The 15771-nt window shown below is 40.9% G+C and overlaps 1 protein-coding gene across 1 annotated transcript; it reads right to left on the reverse strand.

The window, feature by feature from the left end:
• Nucleotides 1-9400: 9400 nt before the first annotated feature.
• On the reverse strand, nt 9401-14998 carry LOC145765124 (uncharacterized). Its single transcript, XM_082576881.1, has 2 exons — nt 11533-14998; nt 9401-11271 (listed from the first exon to the last, which is right to left on the reverse strand). Exons 1-2 carry the CDS (start codon nt 14996-14998, stop codon nt 9401-9403), a joined length of 5337 nt encoding a protein of 1778 aa, XP_082433007.1.
• Nucleotides 14999-15771: the final 773 nt, after the last annotated feature.

Genomic DNA, 15771 nt, shown 5'->3' on the forward strand with positions numbered 1-15771 from the left:
GTAGAAAAATAACAACCTGTTAAATTTTTGATACCTAACACTCCCATGACTTCTTCAGCGCGCATTTTGGCATTGGTTGCTTGCGGTGATTCTTTCACTTAAAACGTTTTGTTTCAGCAGTTTTGAGTTGTTCAATTCTTAAATTGTAAAGGAGACTCAATTTCTCCAATATTTATCATTTATGTTTCTTCTTTAATCTCAGCAGAGTATAAAACTTGTAAAAGTTTTTCATTCATACGACGTCATAAATGAAATTATATCTCAAATCGGCGTAATGACGTGACATCATCTAAACATTTTACCGAATAATAAATTAACAAATTCGATCGTCAAAAGTGGTTTGGTGGTGGTAAATATTACGTAATGAAAAAAAATGGGACAATGTTGGAAGACATTACGTCATGTATTTTCAATACAAATTGAAGTTTAAAATTGATTCTTTTGTTCATAGTCGTAACTCGTAATCCACCTTCAAAGCGGTACTATAAAGAACAATTTTTCGATAAGGGGGCATCAAGAATAAGTCGACATGACTTTTAACCCTTAGAAGGTTGGGCTCCTGGAGTCTTGCTCAGTTTGGGGGAGCTGTCGATTCTTCTTATGCTTTAGGAGTGATATCTCTGTTATTTTGGCACGGTTTAAAAATTTGGGATTCACTTTGTAAAATTATTCACGCTGAGCATATCCGACAATTAAAACTATGTGAATTTTAGAACTGCTCATATACGTTGTAATGTTGAGGTCACCTATGAGTGTAATTTGTAGCGTGATTTTACACATTATTTTTTGGTAGAGTAATGAAGAATGTGCATTGTAATATTGTGATTAATTTTTTTTACATAATTTTACATACAGCCAATGCAGGCCCGTAGCCAGCCGGGGGCCAGGGGGGGCCTCGCCCTCCCTGAAAAAAAATTTGCCCCCCCTGGCAAAATCCCAACATTCTTGAGCAACAGCTGCAATTATAATGATTTTGCCCATTTTCCCGTTGCACAGCTCCAACTGGCCCAATTAACTACAATTGTTTTGTTTAGTTAACAGCTATGATGATTAAACAATTTCGCCCCCCCCCCCTCTAACTCCTCCTTTGGCAACCTCAACAGGTTCAATTCAACCAAGGCCAACACGTGTTAGGTTGGTAAAAAAATTGTCAGAAACTGTGTAAAATAAAAATGTTTTGGGAAAGAATGATAACCTAACAAAGAGGGAATGGATTTCCAGCAGGCCTACAAACCGGTACAAATTAGGCTATAGTTAATTCTTATTAATTCATACCCATTACTTACCATACTTAATTCTAAGGGTCAGTGATAACCAATCTGTGCAGTGATAAACCAAATTTGTGCAGTTAAGCAGTGTTTATTTTTTTTTCTTTAATCCAATCAGTGTAAATAAATTTTGTTTCTAGTTTTCTGATCTGTGAAGTGTTCAACCTTGCAGCAGATATTGCTACATTTGAATCTAGCACTGCCGTTTGTGAGTGTGGATTCTCAGTGTTAACAAGGGCTGACGCTCCCACTAGACGGAGCATGTTACAACCAAGACAGGCAAACTTAGTGCTTATGGCCTTTGAACATTCTGTATCGAAATCTATCGATTTAGACTTGTTTGTGAGACGGCTTGCATCCAAACATCCGCGACTGCAATTGCAATAGACTAGCTCACGGTTGTATAGGCGGAATGGAATCATATATATCAAAATCCTCGGCACTAGCTTCTTCGAGCCAGTTAAAGTTTTTGCTCGTAACAAGTACCGCTATTTATACAACAAGTCAACAATTGCTTCGTTATGTTGGTCATTGTAATATGGTTGCCGTGATAAGAGACCAGTGTTGGTCTTAACCAGTGGCGTAGCCAAAGGGGGGGGGTTACAACCCCCCCCCCCCCTTTGGCACGCGTGTGACGTCACGATATTGAGAATGATGCTTTCAGTCTCTTTATGCTTGAGCATGATGCTTTCAGTCTAAAAAAAATTGCCTAATTTTAAACAAAACTGCATTAAAAGAGCGAGTTGTGCCAATACCTAACATTCAAACATCTCAGCCAGGAATTAGCAACAAGAAAACATAGAGACTTAGCTTTATTTCCGAAAAATGCTGAAGAAAACATGATCTTATCCTTTTGCTATGCCACCTGACAGCACCATTTTACAAGAATATTTATACCCACATTTTTGTTGAAAATGCTCTCAGAATGCACCAAATTCAAAGTAATTTTTCAAAATTTTCTGGGGGAGGCCCCCCAGACCCCCCGTCGCTGGGTGTCGTCTTAGGCGAACACGCCGTCGGGCTTCGCCCGCCGGTCGTCAAAACCTCCCCTTTCAAAATTCCTGGCTACGCTACTGGTCTTAACACTAAACTGACACATTGCAATTTTTGTGGATACCGGTGTTTAAGAGGTTAAAATGCCAAAATCATTCAAATTTTTTCGGCCCCCCCTAACGAAAAGTTGGCCCCCCCCCTTGCTCTGCGGTCTGGCTACGGCCCTGAGCCAATGCTTTTCACGCTGTGAAACAGTTAGGATTAACGAGACATGGGCCAAATTAATTACTTTCATCCAGCTGGTGGGAAAATGTTTCACAATAGAATATGAAATATTTCAGAGGATGTGCAGTAAACAAAAAATGGAATTTTACAAATTAAAATATTATTTAAAAATAAATAGGAATTTTACTTGACTAAGCAAATAGCTGTCCCTTGCTTCAGCTATCCCTTGCAATCAATTTTAAAAGCCACCCATCGCCTCTCCATCAGCAAAATCGCATGGCATGGCAAAACCATCAAGCCAAGCTGGTTCAAACAAGTGCGAAGAGAAGCTATCTCCGCGAAAAAAGCCGCCGAGTTACAACGATTCAACGCCGAAAGACATTGAAACAGTGCAACTGTAGTAGATTTCGTTTGTGAGTGGTAAAAAAGCGAAATTAAGCAGTTTGTTGCAGTGAGAAATTATGACGTCACACATAGAGCATTGTGATTAGAGTTGTAAATGCAAAAAAAACGAACCGTTTTTTTTTAAAAAAACGTGTTTTTTTTCAAAAAAAACTTGGGCCAAAAAAAACACGCGTTTTTTGTTTTTTTTGTTTTTTTTGTTTTTTTTCATATTTTTCTGGAAAAAGTTGCAAATTTTTTACAATTTGCAGCTTAGTTTCATTATAGTGCTCTTGAAAAACATTAAACTAGTAAAATTGGTTTTATTGGTGTGCTGAAATTCCAAAGTGTGTGTGCTTGGCAGCAGCATATGTTTTTTGCATAGCCCTATAGCCTTCGTTGTTTCACTTTCTTCTTCATTCTCAGGCATGTTTGTGGCAGTAGACCTGACAAACATTGAATTAATGCAATTTGATACATGACATAATGTAGATGAGTTAATTTATTTTTCCTTTTATGGAAGTGCCCTTTATGGAAGGTAGCCTACGATGTTAGTATACCGGTAGGCCTACTGGTTATTTTTGTACACACTCAATGGGTTGACGAAATTTTGGCAAAAACAAGATGGCAGTATTCAGAACACACATTACCTTGTTTGTGGTAATTTACTAATGCAAGCTATTGCCAATAGCTTGTTTAAACATGTTTTTTAACTGATAGCTCAACAACGATGTATATGCTTTATAAATGTTGAAACAGAAGTATTCTTTTCGTGTGTTGTAAGGTCTTAGACACTTTGTTATTGATGCTTCCTGCAGATCATTTGTGACATAATGCAAGAGATCTTATCACTGATATTTTTAGCTGTCAAAAGTAAGTGAATTTGTCAGAAAAGGTTTAGGTTAATGTTCCTTTCAAATGCCCACCACCCATGTTAACTATTGCTAGTAACTACCAACCATGAATGAAGAAAATTTCCCTTTAAAGTGAAGTTTTTCAGCACTGCTCAGTGTTCACATAGTGAATAAATGCTTCATAATACTTTTCCTGACAAGAATAAAGTTTTACCCATATTAGGCTACCGCAATGCAGGATAAAGATACAAAACAAACATCAAAGATGAAAACTTATTTTATTTGGGAACTACGCTGGAGTAAAAAGGAGAATTGACCTTTTGTCGTTACACACCAATAAAACCATGATGCGTAACTTTAATTTTTTTTCTATTGGGCAGAGGAAAGATTGATAAAAAGTTTGGCAAAAACAGAAAAGTGATAAAGTCTCAAAGTCCTGAAAACTACAGTAGTTCAATTTGGATGGATAAGTGCAACCATACTTCTTTTAAAAATGTCTATGACAGCACAATGGTGTGATTAAGGGAAAACAAACATGACTATGACATCACAAAGGAGTATTGAACCTCTTCAGGGAAAATAAAAAACATCAAAATGCTTCCATCTTTCACTACATTTAAATGTGATTTGGGCTAAAAGTTGGGGTTTTAGCACAACACTGCTTTTGCCAAACTTTTCATCAATCTTTCCTCTACCCGATTAAAAAAAAATTTTTTTTTTAAAGTTACGCATCATGGTTTTATTGGTGCGTAACGACAAGAGGTTAATTTCTTTTTATCTGAAAAAGTAGTCGCCAAAACTTGTTTTAATGTTCATAAACAGATAGCCCACCCCAGAAAACATGGGGTAGAGGTAAAAATTATCCAAATATGTTGAGCGGTTCTTGAGATATTGCCATTTTTCTATTGCTCCTTATCTATGAAGCCACCTAGTGGCTAAGGTTACTTCACTTATAACTCGAGAACCGCTTGTGTGATTTTCATCAAGTTTGCACCAAATGCACATCAACTGGAACAACCTCTTGGCGTTGTACTGGAAAAGGTGTGGACTGCTGGTCAAAAGTGCCTTTGTTAAGTAGAAAAACAGGACACTGACCACCTAGTCTTAACATGCCCATTAACCAAAATCCCAGGTGGCTTCGAAACTGTACACGAGTGTGGTACTGCATTTAACAACTGGCTCGACCAAATTACAGACAATACTTGAGATGTGCCAACCATAGGACACTGTTACTACTATTTGAGACAGTGAGAAATGTTTATGGCTTGTGTGTTGAGACTTGGGATCTACAAAATTGCAATGAAAAAATAGGCCTATACCAGACATATAGTCTGATTTAAAGTAAGTTCTACGAGTTATGAGACTGCTTCTTTGTTGAAAGAGACGCTATTGCAATGAGTTTACCCTAATTGCTGCATATTGTGACATTTAATGTCAAAATAGGTAAAAAAAACAAAAAAAAACGAATAAAAAACAAAAAAAAACGATAAAAAACAAAAAAAACGAGCTCGTTTTTTTTAAAAACAAAAAAAAACGTTTTTTTACATCTCTAATTGTGATGCATATATTTTTGACAGGATGGTTTGGCGTTGTCTTGCGAGTCGGAGTTTCCAAGCAAAAAACTCAAAAGTTGTGCAACAAAATGAAAATAAAACACAGAAGTAAAAAAATATTACAAATTAAATTTTTATCTCTACATTAGTGGGGGGTAATTTTGCATTAGTTACCCCCCACTCCAATTGGTGGGGTTATCACCCCCGCGGCCCCCTCTAACGGAGCCCATGGTCGTAATACTCCTTCAAAGCGGTATTACAAAGAACAATTTTCGATAAGGGGGGCATCAAGAATATGTCGACATGACTTTTAAGGTTTACATCAGCCCCCGAGATCAGTAAAATATAAGGTTCTCATTATCGTGATTGTAAACCGCGGGAAATTTTTTCTCTAAAAAACAGATTCCTGGGAAGCTAAACATTTTTTCCAGCCCTGGTAGAAAACAAGAGAAATTAAATAATATACCACTGTCTTGCACCAGTGGCGTAGCCAAGGGAGGGGGGTTCGGGGGTTTCAACCTTTCAAATTGAATTTACGGATGTAAATACACTGTTTACAAGAAAAGCTTTAGCCTATGATGTAATTTCTCGTCAAACTGTGCAAGGATGCAAGCCATCTGCAACTGCTGAGATCGCTTGTTCGATCTAGATTACCATCTAAACAGCTATTTGTTATACAAAACTTGAATATATCAGAAATAACCTAAAGTAACTTCATTGTCTCAAAGCTTTTTGTTTGACACTCATCAAGATGTATGACCTTTATGACGTTACATTTTCTAAACTTTGGGTTGACTTCAGAGCATAAAAGTTAGTGACTTACCGGAATAAGATCGCTTTTTGAATCAACCAAGGAGAAAATTGATAAATAATAAAACTGTAATAATCTTGCAAAAAAAAGCAATCAACCTATGTCTTTAAAACAAAGTTTGCCGAATTTTAAACAAAACTGCATTAAAAGAGCGAGTTTTGCCAATACCAAACATTCAAATATCTCAGTCTGGAATTAGCAACAAGAAAACATAGAGACTTAGCTTTATTACCGAAAAATGCCGAAGAAAACATGATCTTATCCTTTTGCTATGCCACCGGACAGCACCATTTTACAGAAATATTCATACCCACAATTTTGTTAAAAATGCTCTCAGAATGCACCAAACTGAAAGTAATTTTTCAAAATTTTCTGGGGAAGGCCCCCCAGACCCCCCGCCGCTAAGTGTCGCCTTCGGCGAACACGCCATCGGGCTGCGCCCGCCGGCTGTCAATACCCCCCGTTTCAAAATTTTTGACTACGCTACTGTCTTGCACTGTCAATATTTTGCCCCCCCCATTGTTGAAGGTCTGGCGGAGCCACTGCCAGGTGCCCATGCCTAACCTAACTCTAACCCTAACCTAACCCAAATGTCCTGTCGACCAAATGTCTGTCTACCAAACGACCGGCTACGGGGTAGGCCTATATCATATGAGGGAAATGACATATTTATCCTCTTTCATATTCAGTATTATTGTGCTTAGTCTATTAAAATTAAAGAATAGTTTTATTGCAGCTTGATACTATTATTGCGCATAAATGTCCGATTCTGCAGTAAAATGTCGTATGGTGTGCAATACGCCTAAGCAAACATCACACGTTTTTCCCAAGACAAAGGGGGCCCGGAGTGAGAGGGGGACCCGGAATAACTCTTCGTACCCCTATTGAAAATTGCTTTCAAAGGCCCTGGCCTGGGCACGATAGCTAGTTCTACAGTGGCCCTTTACAATGGCCCCTATATGGTCGGCCATGCTCTAATAATATAAATGTTCTTAAGCTGAGTCGATAGCTGTTTCGATATAGCCTATAAAGCTATTTCTATAAAATTGTGCACAGTTGGGCAATTTTTTGTTGTGCCAGCCTAATTTTTTTCGGTCACGTAAATTACACTATGGTAAAGTATTTTTCTACAAGTAATCCTAAATAATTTGTTGTTTATATTTGCGTGTTCATGTTCTTGCACTTTAGCTTTGATTTTCGCCTACTCTGCCTATAGCAACAGTTCTCAACCAAAGGTGCGCGAAGCGTTCTTAATGGGTTTGTGAAAGTGTCCAAATTTGCAGCATGGTTGATAAATTACAACATTTCAAAGTTGATTGTGCTTTATTTGTGTATTAGCCTACAATGATTCTCAAACTGTGCCACGCGACACCCTGGTGCGTTGTTTGAAATTTCAAAGGCGTCACACAAAGGTTCGGTTTAATAACTAATGCAAAAAAATTAGTATTTTATAACGGTAAGCAGCCTTTGTTCAACTATATTCTTTTGAGACAGAAGATAATCATTATTTATCAAAGTCATCACTCATCAGACAATTTGCACTCATAGTTTTGCTAAGACTGTGATGACAACGAAATATTGATTACAAATAAAAACATAAAAAAAGGGAGAAATTCTTTGTGAACCAAAAGAACAAAATACTTTTTGAAAATTTTTGAAAAAATTATACTGTAGACAAACATGAAAGCAAAATAATATACTGTAGATCACTAATTTTTGATCTTGTCTGCCAACATATAGTTTCTAACATAACTTCGTCAATGTGATCAATCGTGATGAGTGCGTCGCGAGTTTAGCAAATTCTTTTAAGTACCGGTACGTCGCTTTGAACCTATGAAACATTTGTTTCCGTTAGGAGACGCGATATACTAAAATTTCAGATAACTTATTGATGGAGTCCGCGACCACTTTGAGGGCATCAAAAGGGGTCCGCCGAGACAAAAAGTTAAAAACCACTAGCTTATAGGCTCATAAGTCAAAACCTCAAGATATCTAAGTAAGTAAGTGCAAACATTGCTTGATAGCCTATGCAGTCATGATTGTTTTGGCTAATCAATGAAATACTTTTCTGCGTTGTAATTGGAGGACGTAAGATGTCTAAAACGTTTTTTGCCTAGACTGGATAAAGTGCAGGCCTTACTTATTAGAAGAAATGGTGTATTGAAAACGACAATAATAAAACGAAACAAACAGTTGCTTACCGAATTCTTACATATTCCCTAGTCACTCCAAATCTCCAGTTCTCCAGATTTATAAAACAATGACCACTCCAGTCCATGCCAAAACGTAAAAAGAAAGATCAACTAGCCAAAATTGTTAATGCATGGCCGGGTCACTCAAGCATGAAAATAGAATGGAGCGGAGATACCACAATAATATTAAATGGGCGGGGAATCGTTTCTAACATACCCACCCCCAAAACCAGAGTTTAACAAATGAGGGTTTTACCAATGTAAAACGATTAAAATGAAGCAAAACACAAACCAATTAATTGCCACAAGGTGGCCACATAAACGACAATTGACATGAATTATGCAAATGTCGACCAGAATCAAAAATATTCGCGGTTAGCAAGGATCACAATTGCAACACAAAGGCTGGCTTGCATTACACACAAACTTAATAGAACATGCATAACAGTAGCCTACAGAAGGACATCGAAGACACGCCCAAGAGGAGTTAAAAAACCCTTTTGACCAACATGCTTAGCGATTGCTAAAATTAAGCACAAAAACATAAGTCTACCGACAACTGGAAGTCAGCATAAACGGATACACGAAAAACAAATGATAGCATACATGGTACCAGTGGCAGAAGTGGGGATATGGCATAAACAAAAGCACACATACAACCTAATACTGCACAATGCTATGACCAGCGCAAGTGACATTAACGTCAGAGCAAAAGTAGGCTACCAGAAAAAACACGCGACTGTTAAGTCGAGTCGTGATAATTAAGCAATGAATTGACAAAACACGAAAAATAATATCGCACATAGCAAAAGCATTAGTAGTGAGACAGGTGTGTGAAATAGTCAGACCAAAAACAGAGCTAGACTGCTACAGTGTAAATAACTGCAGGATGCAAATAGAAACAACACTATTGATGGGAGTCAATAACACAGTTATGGCAGAACTGCTGGATGCAAATGCATCGACGACGCCGCGCTAGCTGCGGTAGTGAGGAGCACAAGAATAATAATAGTAAAATAAACACAAACACGCAATACAATTCAAATATAAAACCTAAGCAGCATGAGCAATGTCAGTTGTGCAATCGTGCCAACCAGCCAGCCTAGAAAACAAAATTGTCATTTTAAAAGTCCATACTGCCCTCTAGCAGGCAGATCTTTCTGATGTCGCGAACAAACTCTGTACCGTCAGCAACCTTTACTCGCACGCGTCTGACAAGTTTATTAGTGTCCGGCATAACTTCCTTTACAATAGCCTTGGGCCAGTGCCCACGTTTAGTTGCCTCGTCCGTTACCAGTACCAAATCGCCTGGTTTCAAGCTTGGAGATGTGCCAAACCACTTTTGTCGGGGCTGCAACAGAGGGAGATATTGCAACAGCCATTGTTCCCAAAACTTGTTTGTGAGGTATTGGGTCTTTCTCCAAGAGCGTCGATAACCGTCAGCCTTCATAAAAACATCTGGCGGTAGGGTGTCACAAGCTGATCCGGTGAGTATCATACTTGGAGTCAGGGCTTGCAGATCATCTGGTGACGATGGGAGCGAAGTGATGGGACGATCGTTTAAAATTCTTTCAATCTCTGCTACCAGCGTTAGAAGGTCGAACTCATCCAACGTAGCGTTTCCTACCAGCGACCGCATCAATTTTCTTAATAAACGAAAAAATATTTCGTAGAAGCCGCCTTGATGTGAAGCACGCGGAGGGTTGAAGTGCCAGTTCGTTTCATGCCGAAGTAAGGCATCGGTGACTTTCTTTTGATGGAGGTTCTTGAGTCCTTGCCGAAGTTCGCGGTCTGCAGCAACAAAGTTTCCTCCGTTGTCACTGTACAGATCAGTAGGACAAACGTTTCTACGGCTGCAGAATCTTCGGTAGGCTTGAATGAATGCACTTGCCTCCAGGGATTGCACGACCTCAAAGTGCACAGCACGGGTCGCCAAACAATTAAAAATACAAACATATCGCTTAACACTGCTGCGGCCGCTCTTTACCATCAATGGACCAAGAAGGTCAGTGCCAGCAGCTTGAAAAGGAATGGATTTGTTTACGCGTGGAGCAGGTAAGTTGCCCATCTGCTGTTTTCCGGCGGTAGCTTTCCAAAAACGACAGTTCATACAGGAATGCAAGACCCTTTTAACAGCTGATCGCCCTTTGACAATCCAATAACGGGAAGCAATGGCGGTAAGGACTTGTGAGCATCCCATGTGTCCTTCTCGTTCGTGATACCTCATGATCACTAGATCGGTGATTGGGTGCTGATATGGGAGAATGATCGGATGCCTTCTTCCGCTTGACAGAGAAGATTGTTGCAATCGCCCACCAACTCTTAACGTTTCGTTAACAACATAGGGGTTTAGGGACTGTAGCTCCTTCAAAGCCACATGCTTCTTCAACTGCAGGTCGGACACGAGTTCCACCGGGGCGTCAAATCCTGGGTGGTTATGGAGAACTGCGAACACCGTCGGGTATGCTTGATGCTGGGCGGCTGTGACAATGGCAAGTTCAGCTTCGTCCATCTCCTCGACACTGAGCGAATCTGTCTTAACAGTCAAGGAGTCATCTCGGCATTTCCTTTTCAGGTACAATTTGAAGCGAAGCAACCATGCAACCGTTCTTTGCAGATCGTGGAAATGCGAGTAGCGGGTAAACAACCGACATAGAGAGTCTGAGTCCGTAATCGTGTGTTGCTGAGCTGAGCAACGTTCAATGTTTTTAACCTCTGGATCGTCTGACGAAATTCCGCCAACAAAGTCGGGCTGGTTTGGCCAATTGCTCGTGACATCATGCAAAAACTTAGGACCATTAAACCAAAGCTTAGCGGTATTAACTTTATCAGGCCAAACTCCCCGAGACGCGAGGTCAGCGGGGTTTAAGGTAGTCGGTACATAATGCCATTGATTGACACTGGTAAGCATGTGAATAGTGCTCAGCCTATTAGCCACAAAGGTGTGGAAACGAGTCGAAGTATTATTAATGTAACGCAGCACAACAGTTGAGTCTGTCCATAAGACAACACAATTGAATTTAAAATCACACTCCGTCAGGATAAAATTGCAGACTTTGGCAGCGAGCACAGCAGCAGTGAGCTCCAGGCGAGGTACGCTAACAGGCTTTAATGGAGCCACTCGAGACTTGCCAAATAGAAAATTACAAATTACTACAGAATCATCATAAAACACTTTAACATAAAACACGACCCCATAGCCACTGGTACTGGCATCACAAAAACCATGCAATTCAAAGCGGATAGCACATTTACCAAAAAGAGTCAGGCTTCTAGCGATGGAAACACATTCAAGCTCTGGAAGGGCCTTTAACCAAGCTTCCCAATTAATGTTTACTGGCCCAAGGCCATTAAGGGGTTCATCCCAATCAAGTTGAGCGTCACATGCCTGCTGCAGGAGTTGCCTAGCAGGTAAAATGAAGGGTTGTATTAGACCTAGTGGGTCGTATGTTTGCGAAATCATGGAGAGAACGCCTCTCCGGGTGTTAGGCTTTTGTTGGATACTCACCCTCACCTCCATGCAATCGCTCGCAGCATTCCACACAACACCAAGGGTTTTCTGCGTTGGAAGCTGGCACTGAGGCAAATCGACCTTCGACGCCAAGTCTTCCTGCAACACAGAACTCAAGACCTCTGCACTGTTAGACAGGAATTTAGTTAAATGGAAGCCGCCACTTTGTAATAGTTCACGCAGTTGTTGTATTAGTTCGATAGCCTGGTCCGGCGATTCACATGAATGACAAATATCGTCAACATAAACATTTTTTAAAACTGAGTTAACAGTGTTTTGATCGGCACCTGTTTCATTGTCTTTGGCAGTCATCCGAAGCGCGAAGGCAGCACAGCATGGCGACGACTTTGCTCCAAACACATGTGTTTGCATGCGGTAGTCGATAGGTTCCCGCTTGAGATCGTCGTCCGGATACCATAAGAATCGAAAGGCATCCCTGTCCCCTTCGTCTACGCGTACTTGGGAAAACATGGCCTTAATATCGCCCACAACAGCGATCGGATGTTGCCTGAAGCGAAACAATGTTCCTACAAGGTTATTGGTGAGATCTGGGCCATGAAGCAGCTTGTCATTTAATGACACGCCTTTAAACTTCGCGCTGCAGTCGAAAACGACTCTAAACTTGGCCGCATTGGTCGTGCAGTGATGGGGCACATAGCACGTCTTCCCTGGTGTGTCTACCACACCAGTTTCAAGTGGCACAGCATAGCCACATTTAACATATTCCTGCATTTTATCACGATACTTATTGAATAACACCGGGTCAGTAATAAATCGGCGCTTCATTCCCTCTAGGCGCTTGAGTGCCATAGAGCGATTATTGCACAAGTCCGGGTCTTCATCCTTCCACAACAGCCCTACAGAATAGTGTCCATCCACCTTCTTCACCGTGTCCTGCATGATCTGCAGCGCACGTTTATCCTCAATTGAAGGACAGGGGGCCTGTGGCTCATCGATGTCATTAAAATCCTGCAACAATACATTTAACATTCTATCGCAAGACTCCTTTACGCTAAGAAAGTTTACCATTACTGGTGAGTTGAGTTGCCTATCGCCACCATCTTTCCCATAAATGGTCCAACCCAGAAGAGTGTGCAGTCCACATGGTTCTCCTGGTGCGCCAGTACGAACTTCCTGCAAAAGATAAGCCTGGTGAAGATCGCTGCCCAATAACAACTCAACCTTCCTATCTTTTAGTTCAGGGAACTTTAAGTCCTCCAAATGACTATATGCACTACTAAGTGCTTCGGTGGGAATACTGTGGCTGACATCCACAATCTGGTCCATCACCAGAGCATCTGCAACGGAAAACACAGCCTGCTCTTCCATTCCCTGCACAGCCAAAAAATCAATTTTCTTGTCATGAAAGGAGACAGCATTGGTGGTCAGCAACTCCACATTGCTTTTTGTCGCAGCAACCCCTAAGCGAGATACGAGGCTTGAGGAGCATAGACTGACGCTAGAACCTTCATCGATAAAAGCATAAGTATAGGTATAGTTGGAGGGGTCCCCAGCCCATACCTTAACTGGCAAAACCTTAAAAATTGTTGTCCCAGATGTTGCTGGCACAGTTGCGGACGTTGTTGCTGAGATGCCCTTCTTCAGAGCAGAGGGGCTTTCCTCTTCCACACGGTTTACATGCAGAAGTGAATTATGCCTCGATCCACACGTTGCACAAGATTTCTTAAATCTGCAATCAACCACTCTGTGGCCTGCTCTCAAGCAACAAAAACACAGTCTATGCTTTTGCACCAGGGTTCTTCTTTCTGCAACAGGCTTTTGTTTAAACATCTCACACTTCCATAGGGCATGCGACTCTGCACACAAACAACAGGACTCTTGCTTATGGTTAGCAGATTGGGAAATCTGCTCTTGGGTTGTGCAAACCGAAGCACGCTTGTAGCCACCTTGCGGATTAGATCGAGCCAGCGATGGTTGTGGAGCTCTCTTAACATCTTTGCCTGGTTGCATAAGATGGCCATATTGGCTGTCGGCTCGAGAGGCTGCATCCTCGACCAAGACTCTTAAATCACCAAACGTGGCACAGTCCGATCCTAAGTGATTAACATGAACAAACTGCTCCTTTAACTTATAAGGAAGTCGCAGGAACAGCCGTTGAAGCACCTCGTCACTGTTTAAAAGGTGAGACTTACCCCAGCCATCGAAACTGACTTCACACTTATACATCTTGTCGCAAAGCTTTGTGAGGCCCGGCGCATCCCACTCTGAAATAGGGGGTCCTTGCAGCAAATCTTCCTTCACTTTGGCCATGAGTTTTCCAGGGTTGCCAAACCTTTTTCTTAATCTATCCCATGCCATTCCATATGCTCTTTCACTATTTTGCAAGCAACTCAGGCCAGATATTACTTCCAAGGCCTGGCCTACACAATTGTCCTCCAAAAAGGCGATGCGATCTTCAAAACTTAGATAATTTGACTCAATGTATCGCTCAAAACGCCTTTTAAAGTTAAAGAACTTTAACACATTGCCGTCAAACTTCTCAAGCGATAACCGAGGACCATGAACATTTTGAAACCCTGCACTGAGCTGGGGTTGAGGGACGACGATGGGAAATTCACTACTATTATTAGCTTCAGTGCGAAAGGGAGATGCGCAAGGATTAAGAATATTACTAGCACTACTGCTGCCCTGAAGGATACCCTGTTCTGCTTTTACAGGTGGTATCTTTACACCACTCTCACGGGGTGTCACGTGACTGCTAGACTCAGCAGCTTTGCCTGTGTCACTGCCTGCATCCATAACTACCGATGATGTTTGATGTGACACTTGCTTGGATTGTTCTCGGCAGCTTCGAATGAGGGTAGAGCATGCTTCAAGCAAACCATAAATGCTTTCCCCCATACGGTTCATCCTAGATTCTATTGAGCCTGATTGCTGTGGTTTGCATTTGAGTAAATCTAAACGTTTAAGGGAGAGCTTCCTTTGAAGTTCAAGGCATCTTTTCTTCACCTCCAAAACTTCAGAAGAGCTCAGGAAATCATCACTTGAGCATAGCTCCATGTCGATGGAAGTTATGCCAAGCTCGATTTCAACCAGCTCTTGTTCTAACACAACAAGACCTGGCAGCTCTTCGCTACTGTCATGTTGACCACTAATATTAGAGGCGGCCTCATGCTGCTCTGTTGAGCCACTAGCATAACCATTTGGCTTACTCCGTCTTGGAGTTTGCTTGGGCTTTTTACGAGCCATAATTAACACACAGCAATATACAAGCTACAAAAAACAAAATCTGTATGGTACTTACCTTTGGTGAGGTGACAATTGACCTTCACGATGTTACGGAGAATGTCAGTAAGCAACCTACTAAAATTACAGGGTTTAACGGTAACCAGTTCTACCTGACTAGAACAATGGCCTGACAGAGTACAGGCTTAGAAGCTTCAATCTTTGGCGGACCTGACAAGACTGCCCAAAGTGAAGATCTATTTACAAAATTTAAACCAAGTTTACAACGTGGCGGGCTCAAAGGCACAAACCAAAAAATGAATCCTTGGCAGACCTGAAAAGACTACCCTAGGATAACAAACAACTAGTTACAAAGTTCAAAGAAACTTTACAGCATGGCAGGCTCAAAGGCACAAACCAAAAAATGAATCCTTGGCAGACCTGAAAAGACTACCCTAGGATAACAAACAACTAGTTACAAAGTTCAAAGAAACTTTACAGCATGGCAGGCTCAAAGGCACAAACCAAAAAGTTAATCCTTGGCAGACCTGAAAAGACTACCCTAGGATAACAAAACAAATTACACAACTAGCTAAAGTGAGCTAGACAAAGGCACATACCATAAATGAATCCTTGGCAGACCTGAAAAGACTACCCTAGGATAACAAACAAATTACACAACTAGCTAGAGTTAACTAGACAGGCATAACCTTGCACCAAGCAAAGGTATGTTTTATAAATGATGTCTAAAACGTTTTTTGCCTAGACTGGATAAAGTGCAGGCCTTACTTATTAGA

This window comes from Aplidium turbinatum, chromosome 1, assembly GCF_918807975.1.
Source record: "Aplidium turbinatum chromosome 1, kaAplTurb1.1, whole genome shotgun sequence".
NCBI lineage: Eukaryota > Metazoa > Chordata > Ascidiacea > Aplousobranchia > Polyclinidae > Aplidium > Aplidium turbinatum.